The sequence below is a fragment of the Harmonia axyridis genome, chromosome 7 (assembly GCF_914767665.1).
Source record: "Harmonia axyridis chromosome 7, icHarAxyr1.1, whole genome shotgun sequence".
Classification (NCBI taxonomy): domain Eukaryota; kingdom Metazoa; phylum Arthropoda; class Insecta; order Coleoptera; family Coccinellidae; genus Harmonia; species Harmonia axyridis.
In genome coordinates, this window is record NC_059507.1 from 9,022,864 (window position 1) to 9,041,708 (window position 18,845).

Consider the following 18,845-nt stretch of genomic DNA (forward strand, 5'->3'; position numbering starts at 1 on the left):
TTATTTATAATACAAGTGCAGAAGGTATTCATATTCTTCCACGAGTTCAAAATTCAAAAACGAGCCACGAAGTGGCGAGTTTTTGAAAGAACGAGTGGTAGAATGAGCCTTCTGTACGAGTATTATACATTATTTTCTCTAATTCATTGCATTTTTATTGAAATCAATGAAATATTTCCATAAATATCATTTAGTGATTTTTGCATTGAAAAATGTTGGTTGGCAGAACTGATTTCTTTAAGGCAAATTGATGAATTGACAGATAAAGACGTGGCGGAAAGTTCGGAGTACCAACATATAATAATAAAATATAACCATGAAAACTGTGCGTTTCTGATATATTCTCGCACGATTTTGTTCTACAAGATGTGGAAGAATGAACAGAATAACCACAGAATTAGAGAAAATATCATCTGGCACTTCTACACGGAAAGTAGAATTGTATTCAATTTTTTGACTTCTATTGGTTAATCTTCTACAAAGATGAGAACATTTGAAGTCCTTCATATCATCTGACGAAACATTCCAACCTTGTATTGGATCAATGTTAAGCCATTTGCCACGTATTGCATCTTTCAATTTGTTGTTTAATGTTTGTGACAACATAGTTGTCTTTTTTGCGAGTTTTTCCTGTTATTATTTTCCATAAATAGATTTTATAATCTACAGCTTCTTCTTTCTTATGGTGTCCTGCGAAACATTCGGTTGACACTAACTAACCCATCAATCATATAAGTTGCAAATCGATGGCTGAAAATAGGTCTCTCAAGCAATTTGTCGCACTCGAAGAGTACAATTGATACTCTACTGTCATTATATCATTATAATAGATGCATAATGTTGAACTGATTCGATACCGTTGGGTGTGACCAATTCATATACTCGAAATGCTAAAATTGCTGCGGTGTAACATTGTACATTACTTCGTTGGAGTTTCTGCTTGGAATTTATTACCTAATATTCAAATTATCTTTCTATATTACGTTATGGCATGTGCAGAAGGGAACCATAACAGTTAGTTCCCAAATTCAATTACATTTAGGAGTTCCGTTTCACACTGAAGGAGAGAGACATCTTCATAACTTATAACGGAATCAACTACATGATTATAATTGTATTTTGGTGTGTTTATACATACGTTGGAGCTGCGTCTGGCTCGAGTGAACTCAATGGAATAACATCAGGAGTTTCGAAGATATACGTACGTCTATGGCTCGGTTGCAGAAGAAAATCGGATCAGAGAAATGGGATATGCATGGGATATTGTCTGTGTTATTGGGGCAAATGCATAATATCAAAATCTTATATAAGGTGTGTGAATAAGTCTTTCCCGTTTTTTTTCAAATTTTGAGCCTTTATTGTGAAAACATGGTTACAAATGAATTATTGAAAGTATTGGCCATCGCTAGCTACAACTTTTCCCCATCTTTCTGGCAACATACGAATCCCGTTGCGAAAAAATTCGACCGGTTTGGCCTCTATCCAGTCATCCACCCATTTTTTGGCTTCCTCGTAGGAATGGAAGTGCTGGTCAGCCAGGCCATGCGTCATCGATCTGAAGAGATGGTAATCAGACGGAGCAATGTCTGGACTATACGGCGGGTGGGGTAGGACTTCCCATTTGAGCGTTTCTAAGTATGTTTTCACCGGCTGTGCAACATGTGGGCGAGCATTGTCATGTTGCAAAATAACTTTGTCGTGCCTGTCGGAGTATTGTGGCCGTTTTTCTTGCAGTGCGCGGCTCAAACGCATCAATTGCCGTCGATAGACCTCGCCTGTGATCCTTTCATTCGGTTTCAGAAGCTCATAGTAAACCACACCTAGCTGGTCCCACCATATACAGAGCATGAGCATGCCGCCATGAATATTTGGCTTGGCCGTCGATGATGAAGCATGGCCGGGTAGTCCCAATGATTTTCTTCGCTTCGGATTATCGTAACGGATCCACTTTTCATCGCCAGTCACGATACGATGCAGAAAACCCTTTCTTTTATGTCGCTGAAGCAGCTGTTCGCAAGTGAAAAAACGCCGTTCGACGTCTCTCAGCTTCAGTTCGTACGGCACCCAATTTCCTTGCTTTTGGATCATTCCCATGGCTTTCAAACGCTTGGAAATGGTTGTTCGGTCAACTCCCAATGCTTCAGCAAGTTCTTCTTGCGTTTGACACGAATCTTCATCAAGCAAAGTCGCCAATTCTTGATCTCCAAAGATTTGCGGCCGCCCGGAACGCTCCTTGTCTTCCACGTCGAAATCGCCACTTTTGAAGCGTCGAAACCATCCGCGAACACTTGAATCATCGACACAACCTTCTCCATAAGCTTCCTGAAGCAACCGATGCGCCTCGGCAGCAGATTTCTTCAAATTGAACCAATAAAGTGAAACTTCCCGCAAATGACGTCGACTCGGCTCAAATTTCGACATTTTCACGATTTCAAAAATTTATGATGCGAAAAACTTTCAACTAATGTGTTAGTGTGGATTTGTTGACAGATGAATAAGCTTTGATTATGACATATGTAACCATTAAATACTCACACAGTATTGGTGGCGCCATCTCTTACAAAAAACGGGAAAGACTTATTCACACACCTGATATAATTTAATAATAATAATAATAAAGCTACTCTAAACCATTTCAGTTTACAAGATAAAAATAAAAAAATAAAATAAAACAAAAACAATATAAAAAAAAAAACATTTTACAATTTCAACAATATTGATTTGATTATCAGCAGAGGAGAAAAAAAACAAATAAACTAGCAAGTACTATAATATGAAAATGCAATGCGACAACAATGTGGCTAGTTCTGCTGATCCAGCAGTTCATTTTTAATGACTTTCCTAAATTTAGTTATTGGTATTGATAGTTCCGGTTTGAAGGAATTAAAAAGTTTTACTCTCGGTTGTACTGCATTGTGAGTAAAACTGAGTTCAAATAGAGCTGTCGAATGGCGAGGCATGTTAAGTATCTGTGAATGTCTGGTGTTGCGATTGTGTAAATTTCTTCTGAAAACGAGTTTGTCATAAAGAAAGGGCGGACTTTGAGTATTGAACAATCTATGCAAAAAAATAAGGAAATGGTATTTACCCATACTAGACACTCTGAGCCACTTCAACTGCAGAATGCATTGTGAAATGTGATCATATTTCCTCAAATTAAATATGAATCTACAACAAGTATTTTGCACACGTTGAAGTCGATATTAAATTCAATTTATTTTCATTATAAATAAAGATCTGGTATGAAATGAGTAATATTATAATGTTCTTTCGTTTTCGAAGAACTCTTCGAAAATATGAAGGCGAAATGCCTTGTGAAGCTTCTATAACAATCAAAATATTGACAGACTGCTATCATAGTTTTAACGCTCAGTAATAAGACCAATGTACCGCCCGAACGAATTACTAAAATGGAAATTTTACAGGGATGTATCCTGGTACTGATTTCATTCATTTTCAATATTTACGATTCTCTCTGTTTTCGAAGATCTACCAATCTCTGTGTATGGGATGATACTGGCACTGTCGTTGTTCAAAGTCTACTGTTTCGCAAATCGATATGTGCTTAATAAGGTCAAGACTGGCAGTTAATTAAAAAATATCCTGTGGAAGTGACCTAAAAATGAAGCCCTTCATCAAAAATTCATTCGGACCTCAATTTGAGATGTAGAGAGCATGTAGACCCTCTGGGGTCCAAATTGAACTTGCTTCCATATTCCTAGATAAAACACTAAATAAAGTACGAGATTCTGAAATTGGACTAGTTTAGTGATGTTGATAATACTATATTTGACACGATAGAATTAAAATATAGAGCAAAAATGATAAATCAGTGAAAAAATTTTGAAAATCGATCAATAAATGACTGAGAAATAGATTATTTAAATTTACGTATTTTAGCGCGGAACGTCTTTGGTCTACGACTCGTCTGTGACGTCACGCCACTTGCCTGTGATCGCTACACCATAAATTACGTTTAAATACTTAGCCGCGCCAAGGCTCTCGTGCCGTTTGTAGTTGTACAGTGTAGTTCTAACTCGACTTTTGTTTTTATGTCGCCATAATGGAAGAAGGCTTCGTGAGAGGACAAAGTGACAATTTGCCTTAAATAGATATATTCGCAGTGATGGAGTTTTCTTTTTCAAATCCATCTTATGTCAGTGCTGAAATAAAAGGAGTTAAACTTTTCAAGTAAGTATCTACTTTTGAGTTTGCTTCATCATGGTTCAACTTATAAACATGATTTATTTAAAAAGCGTTTCATAAACAGTTTGTAGTTGAGTACTGATTGTTGAAGTCTATCCATTGTCAATGGCAAAACATATTTATGTGAGGAGTAAAAAGTCAAAAGAGAAAAAAGTAATGTTTACTGCCCGTATAAAATCCGGTATGAATCAATTCTAAGTGGACCACTTCTTCCTTTGATTCATGTCATTTGGTACATGAAAAAACAATTGATTGGGGTTTTTAATTGTCGTGCTTGCACACATAGGCACAATACAATATTTGTAGGATTTTTTTTTATTTCAGCCATCGTATAACAAACCAAACATGACACGAACGGCACAAGTGATTGTACACCAATGAATTCGTAAGCACTCTGCGAATACCAGTCGCCTCGTGTAAGTGGCGTGACGTCACACACTAGACGCTGCGTACTATGAAATTATTCTTCCAAGCGCAACTTCAAAGTCCCATAACTTTTTCATTTCTAGAGATATTTCAATGATTCTTCCACATTTTTGTTTCATTTTACTTGAATTTTTAGAATTGATCCTTAACAAAAAAATGAAAACTAGTCCATTGTTGTTTAGTTCCTGGAATGAAAAAATGAGAGTAGCTTCAGCAATTATGTTCGTTCAAAATTCAGTTCTTTCGTTAATTTTAGAACTGAAATAAAACTTATTATTCAAGCGACACAAAATCAAGTTAAAATCTTGCGTGTATTCAGAGTGTCCCAAGTTTCGATTGCCTATTAGACGTTTCTGGAAAACTGCGTCTATTTTAAATCTGAAAGTGGGTGAAATATAGTTCAGTTTCTGAGTTTAAGTATTATCCAGGATCCAACACAACCATTGAAAGATTAGGTTCTTATGGATTTCAATTCAAAAATTCAAATACGACTCCAGAAACGTTGTTACACTTGAGACTGAATATAAAATAACAATTTCAAGCTGAATTTCCTGTTGAAAGTGTCATCAGAGGAACAATTTGATAATTGATCATTTTCCTCTATAAAAAAAATCCCACATAACAACCTATTCATGCAACCTTATCACTGATTTTCCACAAAGAATATCAGGCACATGGAGAATTTAGATACCTTCTGGAGTAATTCAATTATTGTTTTTGCTGAACAGTGAATCTGTAACTTTTCATATTGATTATAAAATTCCACAAGGTTGAAATAACCGGATGAATTCAACCTATATACCATAAAATCTGATTAAATAGCATCTACTTTTCCCCATTCGCTTCCAAAACAAGAAACCAATCCACCATAACTTAGAACTAATAGCCTACTCCGGGAACGTACTGCAAATATCCCAGAAAGAAAAATTGGATATAAAAATCTGTATTAATATTGAGATTGCATGCCCGTTCGCCAAACATAAATGTTTATCCAGGCAAGATACGAACTAATACGCTGCGCTATTCCTTTAGATTACCTTATGAAATATCTCATCCTAAGGGTCAGAGCACATTCCGTCCTACATAAAGAGTGCAGTCAACCGACGCCAACCAGGACGTTTGTCTTATTTGCCCTATCAGACGAAACTTCTTTACGTTGTTTTCCACCCTCAACTTCTCTCGTTCGAAGTTGAAGATAGAGCGTGGAACAATTTGCAATTTTTTATCTCCACGGATCAGCAGCCTCTCAAACGTGACTTGACGTATTTTTATTCGATGGTTTCCGTTCTTGAATCTTTTGTTATCGTACATCGGATTCGTTGCAGTTCTCTAATCTCCCAGGGCGCCATTTCGATTCGAGTTCCTTGGAGATTTTCGGGTTTTTTTTTTATGTTTGAATACATATTACATTCAGTTTCATTCAGATGTGAAGAATTTAAATTTACAGTGACCTGGTTGGAGAATGGAGTTTCCTCCAGGAACGCAGCAGTGATTTCCTACTTTTCCTACTTCCACTCTGTATAAAATTCTCTTGTGAGATACGTTGGTTCATGCAAGCGACATCTTCTGTCCACAGAAGTAGGCGTTGAGAACAATTCTAAGGCAACACCAAGCAGATGGTTTTAGGGAAACGTTTCAAGATACTGAGATACTCACCATACCATCTTTATATGCTTCAGAATACTTGTTCATAATAACTTGGAATACCTTTCAGTCAATAGCTTATTTCACGAATTAAATACGCGGAGCCAACGTCCCATGCCATACGTGGAACTAAGCACAAGGAGTAGACTAATTGAGATCTAAAATCTGCAACAAGCTCACCAATGCAACTATTCAAGAACTGTGTCAAAGAAATACTCCTCAAAAAGACACTGTAGAGCCTCGAAGAATTCGTAGATGATTGAATACCACTTTATAATAGTGATTATTATCATTATCATTCCTTCAAAAAAAAAATTACACTTTGGTTCATTATTTCTTCCTAGACTATCTATAAAGATGAAATAACGAAAAAGATTGGATCTTGGTGGACTTGTCCTCTTGTCTTTCATAAATTACCAAGCTTTCATCTCAGCCATGGCTCTATGTAGAAACATGCGTGATTATGATGATGAAAAATATTCAAATTTTCAAATTCCAAAACTATAAGAGCCAGAACTTTGTATATGATATTATCATAGCAATCATTATCGAAGTCATAACGCCTTGTTTTGAATTAATTGAACTCATTCAGGTGGTGGTTGAACGATTGTCAACATTGAGATTGTCAATCGCTCTCCCAATTGTGTTTCCCATCTTTTACGACTGTTTGTTAACTCTGTGGCTTTTGTAACGTTGAAACCAGGTAATTGCTTTGTCGTGTCCACCCAATGTATAAAGAAGCGATCACTCCTTCGTCCGCTTGGGAAATGACCTAGAACAATCAATTTCATTATTTCTATGGACCGGTGCAAAGGAAGAAAGGATACGTTTCAAGTTGTAGTGCATTCAATTTCATGATGTCTTCATTCTGTTAAACTATCGAGAAATTGATTTTCCAATTTTGTTTCCTTGGTTTTTTTTCTGAAAATTCGTATTCCTTAGCTATGAGGACCCATGCACTATACTCATATTGAAAATATATATTTCTTTCTTCTTCTTATATAAGAATTTAGGGCTATTCCTTATCGATCTCCATATGTCTAAATTCTGTAGGAGTATTTGTGATGTAGACTGGCAGCTTTCTTTAAGAAGGGACTTCTACCCATTTTTTTGAATCCCTCGCCATTCGTGCTAGTCTTTCAGAGTTCATTCTGCTGACCAATCATTACATGGTTAGCTAAAATAATTGATTTCATGAAGAATTGGAACCTAAATATCCTTCTAAGGAATAGAGTGCACCTCTGACCAATATCTGATGAATTTTCTTCTTGGAGTTTTTTTCCTTAGGTCAATAGGTAACTTCTTTATAATGATTACACCCTAATTGCTTGAGATATTCGAGATATTCTACTTGTTCATTTTCCTATGCAGTAGAATGAGAAGATCATCCTTGTGTTGAGTTTGGAACCTGTGGTGAGTACCATTTCCAGATAGGGATAGATTGGTTGATCAATACTTCATGTTCTCAATCTCAATTCAATATATTGTCAAATACCACTTCCAAGAACCTTGCACAATCTGGATTCTCTCTGCTTCCAACTTCATACATGTTTGTTTTTCACCTAACTTTATTTGGAGAACTCTCAGTAAAAATCTCCTTCAACTACGCACATTCAGGTCCAATCCTTTCTTCATTTCAAATATACATCAATTGAAATGTCATCATTGTGATATGTTGAAGTCACTAACGTGAACCTGAAAAAGTATGGGTCCCAATACAGATCCCTGAGGTACTCCCACATCTACTTCTTGCTCTGTGGAAAAAGCTTCATTCCTAGCAATTCTTTATGGAAAGAGCTGAGTTCTCTGACCTCCCTATAGGAAGAAAATATCGGAATCTTCCTTTTTCTACTTCGTTCAGAGTTATATAAATTTCGTATCCGGCTATTAATCACTGAACGAATGCCCTAACGATTCAACGTCCGAGAGTGAAAGGAATACGCCCTCATCTTTTGTACTCATCAACAATGTGTGACCCCTGACATATGTTTCCCCAGATCTCGGTTGACATGAAAACTTCAGCGCTCTCCCATTTTTCACCCTTGTTCATCCGGGCCTTCGTTAAAGTCGGAATTGCCGAAAAAATTGAGAGAGAAAAGGATGCGATGCAGATCTAAACATTACGCTTGAACCGTTCTGAATGGAATGGGCAAACGGAAAGCTCAACATTCAGTCGAATAAATGCTGTTTAAAGAAATGACATGATGGAGGGATGAAATGACAGTGGATTTGGGCCGAAATCAAATGAGATTTCAAGATTTACAACATCACAGCAACCTTTTGCATTCGGATATATCTTGTGTTTGATTAAAGCAGCTATAATTCGAAAAAAAATTACCAGGAAAATTTTATTACCGCTCTAAGGTGAGTGTATTGGATTCGTTCTCAATATCACAAGTGCGTTAAAGTTAAAAACTAGCTGGATCTTCAAGGGGTGCTGATCCCAGCTTTGGACTTGGTTTCGAATACTGCTGAATACTGTTGTTCTGTTTGGTTCAATAGTGTTCATGTTCATATAATTGATGTACAGCTCAACGTTTCTATGAGAAACATCAGTAGAAATATTAAGTCCACACCTTTACATTGGTAACCAGTGCTAACACATATAGTCCCGCCTCATATTCGTAGACAGATTGCAGTCAAGAAATCTTAGGATGAATTTCATTTCTACCCGAACTTATTTCCAGATGTATCTTACCCCCAAGATACTAGAACTGCCAGATTAAAGTCAGGCAAACCTTCATGGAAAGAGAAAAGTCTTAGGTTTCTATCTCCTCAGGAAAATTTGATGTATTTTGAATTTGACTTAGGACTGGTCATGGTCGTTGCAATAGTATGCTCCTCAAATGGTAATATATTGAAAACCCACTATGTGACTGTGGTGTAGAAGATACCATTGACCATTTGGTGAATACTTGCCCAATTTATGAATTTCATGGTGGTTTCCAAGCGATCCACTCAGTTTCAGAATCCTTTTTAGAAGTCGCTAACTTTAAATTGATATAATTGAAACTTTTACATTTATTACTTCTTTCTGGTTCTATCCTTTTTTTCAATTCAGATTTAATTATATTGAATATTTCGTCAGCTTTTGGTGAAGAGGAAGGATGGATTGAATTTTGTTTGGATGAAGAGGAGGCCCTTCAATAAAAATATGTCAGCTTATTCTGTGAATAAATACACACAAAAAAATACGTAGAGTATAACGATTCATTTTAGATTTCAGTTGAGACATTTCCATGGCATGTTGATATATAAAATTTTTCTCTCCACAATCACATCAGCTAAATTACTATTATATTTCAACCATTGATGGATTTATCAACATGAAAAAAACAAATATAGCCTGAAATTAAAATGTAGCTGGTGGGAAATATAATATGTCACTGTATTTCAAAAACAACTGCTAATCGATAATAATTTCCATGATGAAGCTGAAAAAATATATGAAACAGGTAGGTACGTTTGAACTTTGAATATTTCCATTAATGGACAATATGATTTTTGTCATAAACAAAATATGTGGGTATTACTCGACATTTCGGCATCTAGATGTTCATTGCTTTTTTCACACTCACTCAGTTTGCATATGGTTTGTGTCTACATAATATACAGGGTCCTGCAACTAATGCGCAGTGCTCTGAACCTGTAACTTATCGTTTGAGCACTTTGTAATGAAAATTTTTTCGGTCACATAGGGTGTTTTTTCAGGATGACTCTCAACTTTGTTTTCTCAACGAGAAAAACATATTTTTCAAATTTTCAGTTTTTATATAATTAATAAAAGATACTTGTTCTCACATTGAAAATATGGATGATTTAAGAGATTGACAGGTCTTTATTATACATATATTAGTTAATCGAAATATTCGACATTCTGAAGTTATTGAATTATTGTTTCTATTGAAAACATCAAGTCGGATCGTCCAGGAAGAAATTGAAAAAGTTTTTTTATTTTATCTTTAGTAATTATATACGAGTACCTATACATAATATTCATCAAGTGAGCATCGGATCCGCTAGATATACTGTTCCATTATGTAATTGCTTTTTATTTTTCATCCCTTTATAAAACCTTCCAATAAAAAATTCACTCACCAATAGTAGGAAGAACTGGTTCTCAGCCATGGCTGTTATGCAGCCAAATACCGCCACTCCAATTATGATCAAAGCTGCAAAGATCAGGATGTACACTCCGACATAAAAGGACAGCGCATCTAATTTGTCTAGCCATTCGTACACTCCATCTTCGAATCTCAACCAGAAACAAAAGATGAGTATGCAAACTCCGAGAACCTGAAAAAAAACTTCCTTTCAAAAATACTGACTAGGTAATTCTATAGGCATGATACTTAGAAAGGCTGACGAATTAAAAATAGTTTAATGGAATTCATGGAATTTTTCAGTCGGGAATTCAGCAATTTTGGCATCTCTTAACACGAGTTTAGTTTTTATATTCATGTTGGTGATGCTTGTTCGAAAGTTCCATAACTGGTTTTATCAGCTGAATTTTTTTTGATAAAGGTTAATTCAGATGCTTTTCCAAGATGAATGAAATTGAACAAAACAGAAATTTCCTCTTCTAAATTGGAATCAAATTAGCCTAATATATACTTGGCATTATACCACATAATTGGCTTCATTATTGGGTTTGAAGAATTAGCCCTCAAACTGGGTAAAATACCTTCGAATGGGTTTTTAATTCCGAATAGAGGATATTGGAGGTACCAAGTAAGCTGATAATATTTCCTTAAAACGTAAGCTAGTTCAGGAGATATTAATATTTTATAATCAAATGTCAAATAACAATATTATGAATTATTAATTTTTTTCATGAAAAGCTATAACAAAAAACGCTCATTTACCTCTGAGGAATGAAAATAAACGTGTTAATGACTTATCGATTCATGATAAATATTCAATTCCAATTTATTATCTTGGTGATACGACCTAGTTCGATATACTTTTAATGTATTCTCCGATATAAACATTTCAGAATGAAAAACAAGCAAAATAGTGCGACAGTTTATTTTTCCAACCACATGACATAGTTCTGTGTCTCTTTAGGGGTTTCTCGAATGTTTACAGCATGTCACAGGCCAATTTCAGTGCTCTGGTGATTCCTCGAAGGAATACTGAAGAATATTCCCTCGATCTGAATTATTTCTAAGAAATACAGTTCTGTTGTATGTCGTTTAGGAATGGAGTAAAATGGAATTTGAAATAAGATTTATTTCCTTCACTCAATGTCCTTATATCAAAAGAAATGAACATGTTCGATGAAGTGAACTATACGGATATTGACTATTGCTTATCAAAACTCAATATTCAGCTGTCCAAGAAGCAGGTAAATAATGGAAAAATTGATCTTCTCATCATAAATATAGTAGAAGTATATTTATATTTATATTAAGAAAGAAATGATTAACAACCCATCATCATAATAATATGGCAATCATAAAAATACAATCAGTTTTTAGGTTGAATATGGTTCATACTGTTGAATCTTGCTCTTTGCTCCATCTACGAGTATTCCGAAAGAATATGGTATGATAGAATTGAAAATTCATTGCTCTCGTCATGCTCTTGCTAGTGCGTTCTGTTTTTGAAATATTTTAGGTGCTTTTATTTCTGTATTTTATTTCTGTTTGCAAGAGCATTTGGTTCATCCAATAACCTACATCCTCTGAAAAATTTTGAACTAGTTTGATCGTCATATCTAGGTAGGCCTGTGATAAGTTTTAAATCATCGATGGAAAAGAGATGATTGGAGGTGATAGGATTACTCCTACCCTATGATGTTGAAGCTCTTTTGAGTAGTGTTCATTTGTTCAGAGAGTGGGTTCGGTGCTAGGTAAAACCATGAAGAGCTCAAAAAATCATCGAAAATCCTCCTTTCAACTGGGATCTGCTTAATTTCTATGTTTGTCTTAGAAACCTCGAAGTTCGTTTCCAATTGAACATCCCAAACTTTAGAAAATTTATTATTATTTAATCGATGTTGTATATTTCCTGAATTTTCGACAGCCAGCCATGTGGAATAAAGTCGAAAGTCTCCTTATAATCAAATAAGGTCTTATAAGAATCTCAATGTTTCTTGGTTTGGTTGCATATGATGTAATCTATTATCAGTTGTTCCTTCGATTCTAGTGCATTCCTAGAACATCGATCTTTCTACTGTCTAGTCATTATATTATTCTTCTTGCAATGATTATAGATCCGAGATGCTAAATATGATGTGATGATTCTGCATATCGATGGTAGGCATGTTATTAGTCTGTATTTTGTTGGATCCATAGTAGTTTGAGATTTTTTCGGTAAGAGGTAAGGGATACCTGTTGTCCAAATCATTGGTATTTTATTGTTTTGCGTATTATACCATTCATGGATTCAACTAGACTGCATTGCAGACACCATCTGCAGTGCAGACACCAAAACTTTTCCAACAAGAAGTTGTGAATTTCATCTGGTCTGGAGATTTCCAACTGTCAGAGGTCTCCAATATATCCTGTAGTTCTTCAGGAGTTACCACATTATGGGGCGTATTATAATTATCATTTTCATCCATGCTGGAAGCCGCTTTCGTAACCTGGGAGTCCTATTTGACAGCGCTTTGAGTTTTCTCCCACACATTGAAGATATATATGCCTCTTCTTGAAGGTCATTGGGATTCCTTTATTGAATTTGATGATTTGTCTGTTCTCAGGAGTGTTCACTTCTCGCTTTTTGTTAGCAAGTTGGAATTTGATATGGTTTCCAATATATGCAACTCCTCTCACTCAGGTTGAGCGAATCCAGAGGAACTTTCGGAAATATCTCATGTTCAGCGGGACGGTAAGGCATCCTGATCGTGGTGCTGATCTTTCGGGTATCATGGAGGAAATGGGAATTTCAACTTTCCTTATACGTCAGACCCTGCAGTGCGCAGAATTAGCACAGAAGGTCCTTAGTGGAAGGATTGTCCTTTCCTGCTCTTCCAAGTCAACATCCAGGTGTCGAGGGTGGTGACCAGACGTCCGTTGGCTTTTGGCCTACATACTTCTTGGTCCAACATACTTCAGAGGGCACCTGTGTGTCGGTTTTGTGAGAGTGCTATTAAGCTTGGTTTTGATGTGTTTTTATAAATGTTGTTTTGTAGTTAATTTTATAGTTGTAGAAAATATTGAAGTTTTGATTTCTAGGAAGTCTTTCTCTTGTTTATGAAACGCTAAGTGGATTAACAGTCGACTATAGTGCCGAAGGTACCTGGTTCGAATCCTGGTTAGATCATGGATGTTGTGGATGTCTGGTGGTGGTTCATGAATTTGATAGAGTTTAAAATATAAATTTGGATGATGACTGGATAGTGATTCACTTAGGTCAAACAACTAAAATAAAAAAAAAGATTTCGAACTCGAACCAGCCTGTATTTCCAATTCTTATTCGACCCACTTCAGGATTCGTTACTTCGGTCACCAGGGACACAAAAAAAAGTCAAATCGAATTCATCCCATCCCTCTAATCCGAGCACGAGAGTCCGCATAAACATGACGAACCTCACTGTGGTCCTGGCTGTTAGAACGAACTGAGCACTCGAAAACCAAATTAATCCTCTCCATTCAAATCCCAAGGAATTGATGAGGACACCTCAATTGAATTCGCGATCCGCCATTTTTCTCGCGCGTCTAGAATAAAAATGAGGGGAGGGGGGGCTTTAAGGGATCGAATCGAAATATAACTGAAGGGATTGGAAATATTTTGAACGGTCATCTTTACGGAACTCTTAGTCGGATTTTGTTCATTGAGAGGGAATATCACCACGGGATCTGTCAATATGTTTCTTGAGGAGGAGGGGACAAAATAATGTGCGATGTTGCCAGATCGACTGAATGAGCAGTAGAAGTTAGGAATATTACAATAATTCCAACTATCGTCGAAAGGAAATACTTCCCGAGATTTTCATGAATTTAAAATATATTAGAGATGTAAATGAAATAAAAAACTTAATGATATTCTTAGTGACAGAAAAAGGAGTCTTTTGGGGAAACATTGAATATTTAATAAACATTTTCGTTCCTCTCAAGAATTTTTTTCAAACAAATGATAAATGACAATCTGGTGAAAGCTTCTTCCTCATAACATACCTACTATGTTTTTATGATATAACAGAAACCAGAAAGTTTTGACTAACTATGAAATTTCCAAGCATTAATATAGTTCGTTTCGAAAATTATCAAACTGGCACCATATAATACTGCCATCTTGACGAAATGATAGAATGATCTGTTCGAGGAACAACCACTCAAAAAAAAAAGATCTGTAGGAGGTTTCTGGGATGTTATCGAGCAATTTACAATTGAACATCATTAGAGTACACAATGAAAGAATTTCAGACTTTCATTTTATTCTTTATTAGCCCCGATGTTGAGAGTGCAGTGAAAAATTAATGAGAAACATGTAAATTACTGAAACTCAGAAGTTTAGTTCATTCTGCTGAATATAATGAAATTTTCACTTCCCGAGTGATATTTAAACATTTGAGTTCCTTATTTTGCAGCTGTGAGAACCCCTCGAAAGAATTAATTAGTGTCTACCTGATAAGTGAATGAGTTGAATATTATACCGTATACAACCAGTTTTTATGATTTTTTTTGCACGAAAGATGAAAAATAAGCGGATTATGAAAAAAATTAATTGACTTAAGAGGAAACACCTCCACGTTCTTTCTATTATTTTCAGAAAGAAAGTTTTGAATCCCTTGAAGAGATTTTTCATTTTTAACGAATATTTCAAAAATAAATTAATGTTTTGTAGAGATATATCATCAAGAAAAAAGAGAGTCCTATGGTCCCACAATCTTCAAAGATTGTGAGACCATAGGACTTTTTTGAGTCAGCCCCGTATATCAATCTTCTAGTTCATATATCATCAATTCTGGAGCGAAAAATGAAAAGATGCCAAAACCATTATTTTTTTTAACCGCAAAACGAAGTAGATTATTGCTTGAAGAAATTATGTGAAATCCCCATAAGAATTGTTGATTTGTAAGAAAAAATATCTCTAATTTCATTCTGAATTGAGCAGTCACGTGGTGGTATTCTCTCTCAACAAACTCAACTGCGTCATTCTGAATCCAAACCTGACCTACGTTTCTTGGTATTGTTTGAAAGCTTGATTGATTCATTTTTTGAATACAAAAAATCAGTCAGCATGTCTCGATAGCGCTCGTCATTCCACGTAGTCGAAAGTTAAAGGCCAACAAGTTGAGAACGGCGATGCTACAGCAGCAATATTCTCTTCATTACGCGCATTTCTTTGTCTTGTTGATGATTTCAAATCGAGAAGAGTAAAATTAGTGCAAAAACGATCAAAAACTGCACGAATTGTTCGCTCACTCCACAAAAACATGACCTACCTCACTGTGGTCGTGACGGTTAGAATTCGAAAACCAAATTAATCCCCCCCACTCAAATCCCAAGGAATTGATGAGGACACCTCAATTGAATTCCCTATCCGCCATTTTTATCGCGCGCACAGAATAAAAATGAGGGTTTGTGGAATCGGAATATAATTGCGTGGATTTAGAATATTTCGGCATCGCTAGAATACGTGAAATTAACTTGCTATGCTGAATTGACAAACAAAACGTGCCGGAAATTGAAAATTTCCTGTTTGCACAGATTACCGGAAGGGCCGCAAACCACAAAACAATGTAATTAAATTCTTGCAATTCCCTGCAAAACTAAATGCCAACTACAACATTGTGGGGTGGTTTGGCTTTGCGGCTTGGGATAGATGACTTGTTTGTCTCCGTTGAATAATTGGAATATTCTGCTAACTGATGCAAATATCCGTGCTGAAAGTTATCAACGTGATCTGTTGCGAAGTTTGGGTGGAAATGTATTCCTTGATATGTGTCTGGATTCAACCTGGTTATATTCGTCTTCGTCATTCGGATATTCGAGTTTCTACCATACTTCTCTCGGCCTGTGTCTGACCCTTATCACTTGAAATTCACTCACATTCATGTTCATATTTTCATAATGAGGAGAACACTGACGTAATCAGGAGCTTTCGTTTAGAGCGCTCATTCATTCATGCAACAATTGGGCATTTAACCTTTTTTTGTCGGGATCTTGACACATCGGTATCTATCTGTTACCGCTAATTTGTGGAAACTTCTCTTCAAGCAGGTTTTTTAAGGGGGATAATTGCTTTTAATTCTGTGAAAGGGTGTATGAGGAATAAAAGTCAACAATTCACCACGAATAAGTGAATTTCAGTGAAAAAAAATTGTAGGTACAAGAAGACTCTATCATTGTTAATAGGAAGAGAAAATTAGTGGTTTTATCTTTATAATACAGATTGTTTGAATGTTGTAATTCAGCCCGAACAGTTACCAATTTTGTATAAGTATGTATTACGATTTTTTCTATCTTTGTGTTGGTGAAAAATAAATTCCACACCATGTCTGTTCCAGAGTTGTCCCCTAATTGAAGGGTTGGTCCAATCATGGGACGTCCTTTGAAGCTGTAATTGCTGTTCAAAGACTGTTCACGGCTCAAGTGAAGATGTCATGGAACTGTAGATCTCGCACAGAATGGTGAAAAAGAGAACCTAGAGCGGTATGTGTGTCATACAGCGCGCTTAGCCATCAATTTAGTTTTTAATTAATTGACAACAACTTTATCTGCAGAATTGCTCCTGTTAACTGAACCCCTCGTTCCTGGAAAATACTTCAGAGATTTTCAGCTCTTTAATTGACCACGAAACAAGTAAAAAAAATACATATTGTGGTCGTTATAGGCTTTTGTCAGAAATTAGACCAGATATAGACATGAAAATAGCCTTCAAAATATAAAGGTACTAAAAAGAAATTTATTATTTCTTTAATGAAGTCCGATAGAGCTAGACGGCGTTAGATTGATGAGATTTTGTACAACAAAAACTTTCACGACAGTTTTGTGATTAGTTGACTCAGTTCAGTTTGAGCGTGCGTCAAAGATCGACAAGAGTAAAGAGAAAATACTCTATATTTTACAGTTTTTTCTTTATAAAAACGAAACTGCAACTAAGGTGGTCAAAAATGTGAATAGTGTTTATGGTCTTGATACAGTAGCAGCTAATCATGCGCAATTTAGCTTCCGTCGAATGTAAAAGACGCACCACCATGCACTGGAAGGCCAATTCTCGAAAATGCCGATAAAATCACGGACATTGTCCAACCATCATGTTTTGATTGCCCAAATGCTAAAGATAGCACGAAAAACCTATTGGGATTATTTGCATAATGCTGACCTTAAAAATAGGCTCGAATTATGGGTGCTAGATGAGTTCAAATTCAAATTTGAAATTTGAGTTAACACAAAAAACCTCATAGACCGAATTTCCATCTACGAATAGCTACTGAATCGCAACAAAATCGACCTATTTTTGAAGCAGTTGGTGACAGGTGATAAAAAGTAGATAACTTACGACAACGTCAAGTGAAAACGATCTTGGTCGAAACGCGGTGAGCCGGCAGAAACAGTGTCCAAGCTAGGATTGACGTTCTGGAATGTTTTGCTATGTTTTTGGTGCGATTGGCAGGGAATTATGAGCTGCTTCTTTACAGTACAACTGTTAACTCGGAACTGAACTGTCACCAATGGAACCGTCTGAGGGAAGCAATCACCCAGAAGCGGTCAGCTTTGGCTAACAGCAGAGGAATTATGTTCCATCAGGACAACGTTAGGCCACAAACATAGTGACTAGCCAGAAGCTCCGGGAGCTTGGTTGGAAGGTTCTTATGCATCCACTTTTTGGTCCGGAACTGGCACCAAGTGATTACCATCTGTTCCTGTCCATGGCAAAAAATTTGGCTGGTGAAAAATTCGCTTCACCAGAGGCTTGTGAAAATAAACTGTCTCAATTTATTGCCAATAGGGCATAGAGGCATAATGATAATACCTTCAGATGGCAACAAGTTGACAATATAGTTGTCCTAAATCGGATCGTTCTAACTATGGTAATTAAGGCCTAGTTTATCATGCTAAAATAATGGATTTTTTTGTACTACACCTTATAGACATAAAAAAACCATAGTCTATTACGCGGTTGGGTAACTAACATGTTTCAAAACGTCCTTCAATATAATCTGAAGATTACCTCGATAATCTGCCATAGCCTCAAACCACATCGAAGCCAAGCTTACTCGGCCATTCCGTTTGAAATATTTCCCCGGATATCGGAACCTCATATTTGTATAGCCGCATAAATATGATGTAGTATGTCTCATAATGGATATCCCGGATGACGTACGGGCTGCCTAAGACATTCCTCTCATCGCTGCAGCCCCGATATTATTCCCAGAATGTCAACAGGAGGAATCAGATCAGAATTCATCTCCGGGGGAACCTTCGGGTGCCATTGGAAATTGACCGGTAGGGGTGGGGATATAAAGCACGTAATATCCAGGAACCTGGAATGCAAATATCTGTCCGATATCTGGAACATCCGAAATAAATCATACGGACCGGGATTATGAGGTACGATAGGACTAGCAAGTTCGCCGTTGTCGGGACACACAATTCCAGTTGATCTTCGATATG

At 36.3% G+C, this 18,845-nt stretch overlaps 1 protein-coding gene across 1 annotated transcript in view; it reads right to left on the bottom strand.

The window, feature by feature from the left end:
* The window catches only part of LOC123684350 (tetraspanin-2A), a 154,172-nt gene that overhangs the window by 84,116 nt on the left and 51,211 nt on the right, over positions 1 to 18,845 (bottom strand). The window contains exon 2 of the mRNA XM_045623579.1: positions 10,375 to 10,572. Within this exon, the coding sequence (XP_045479535.1) occupies positions 10,375 to 10,572 (198 nt within the window). The remainder of the gene's footprint in view (positions 1 to 10,374; positions 10,573 to 18,845) is intronic.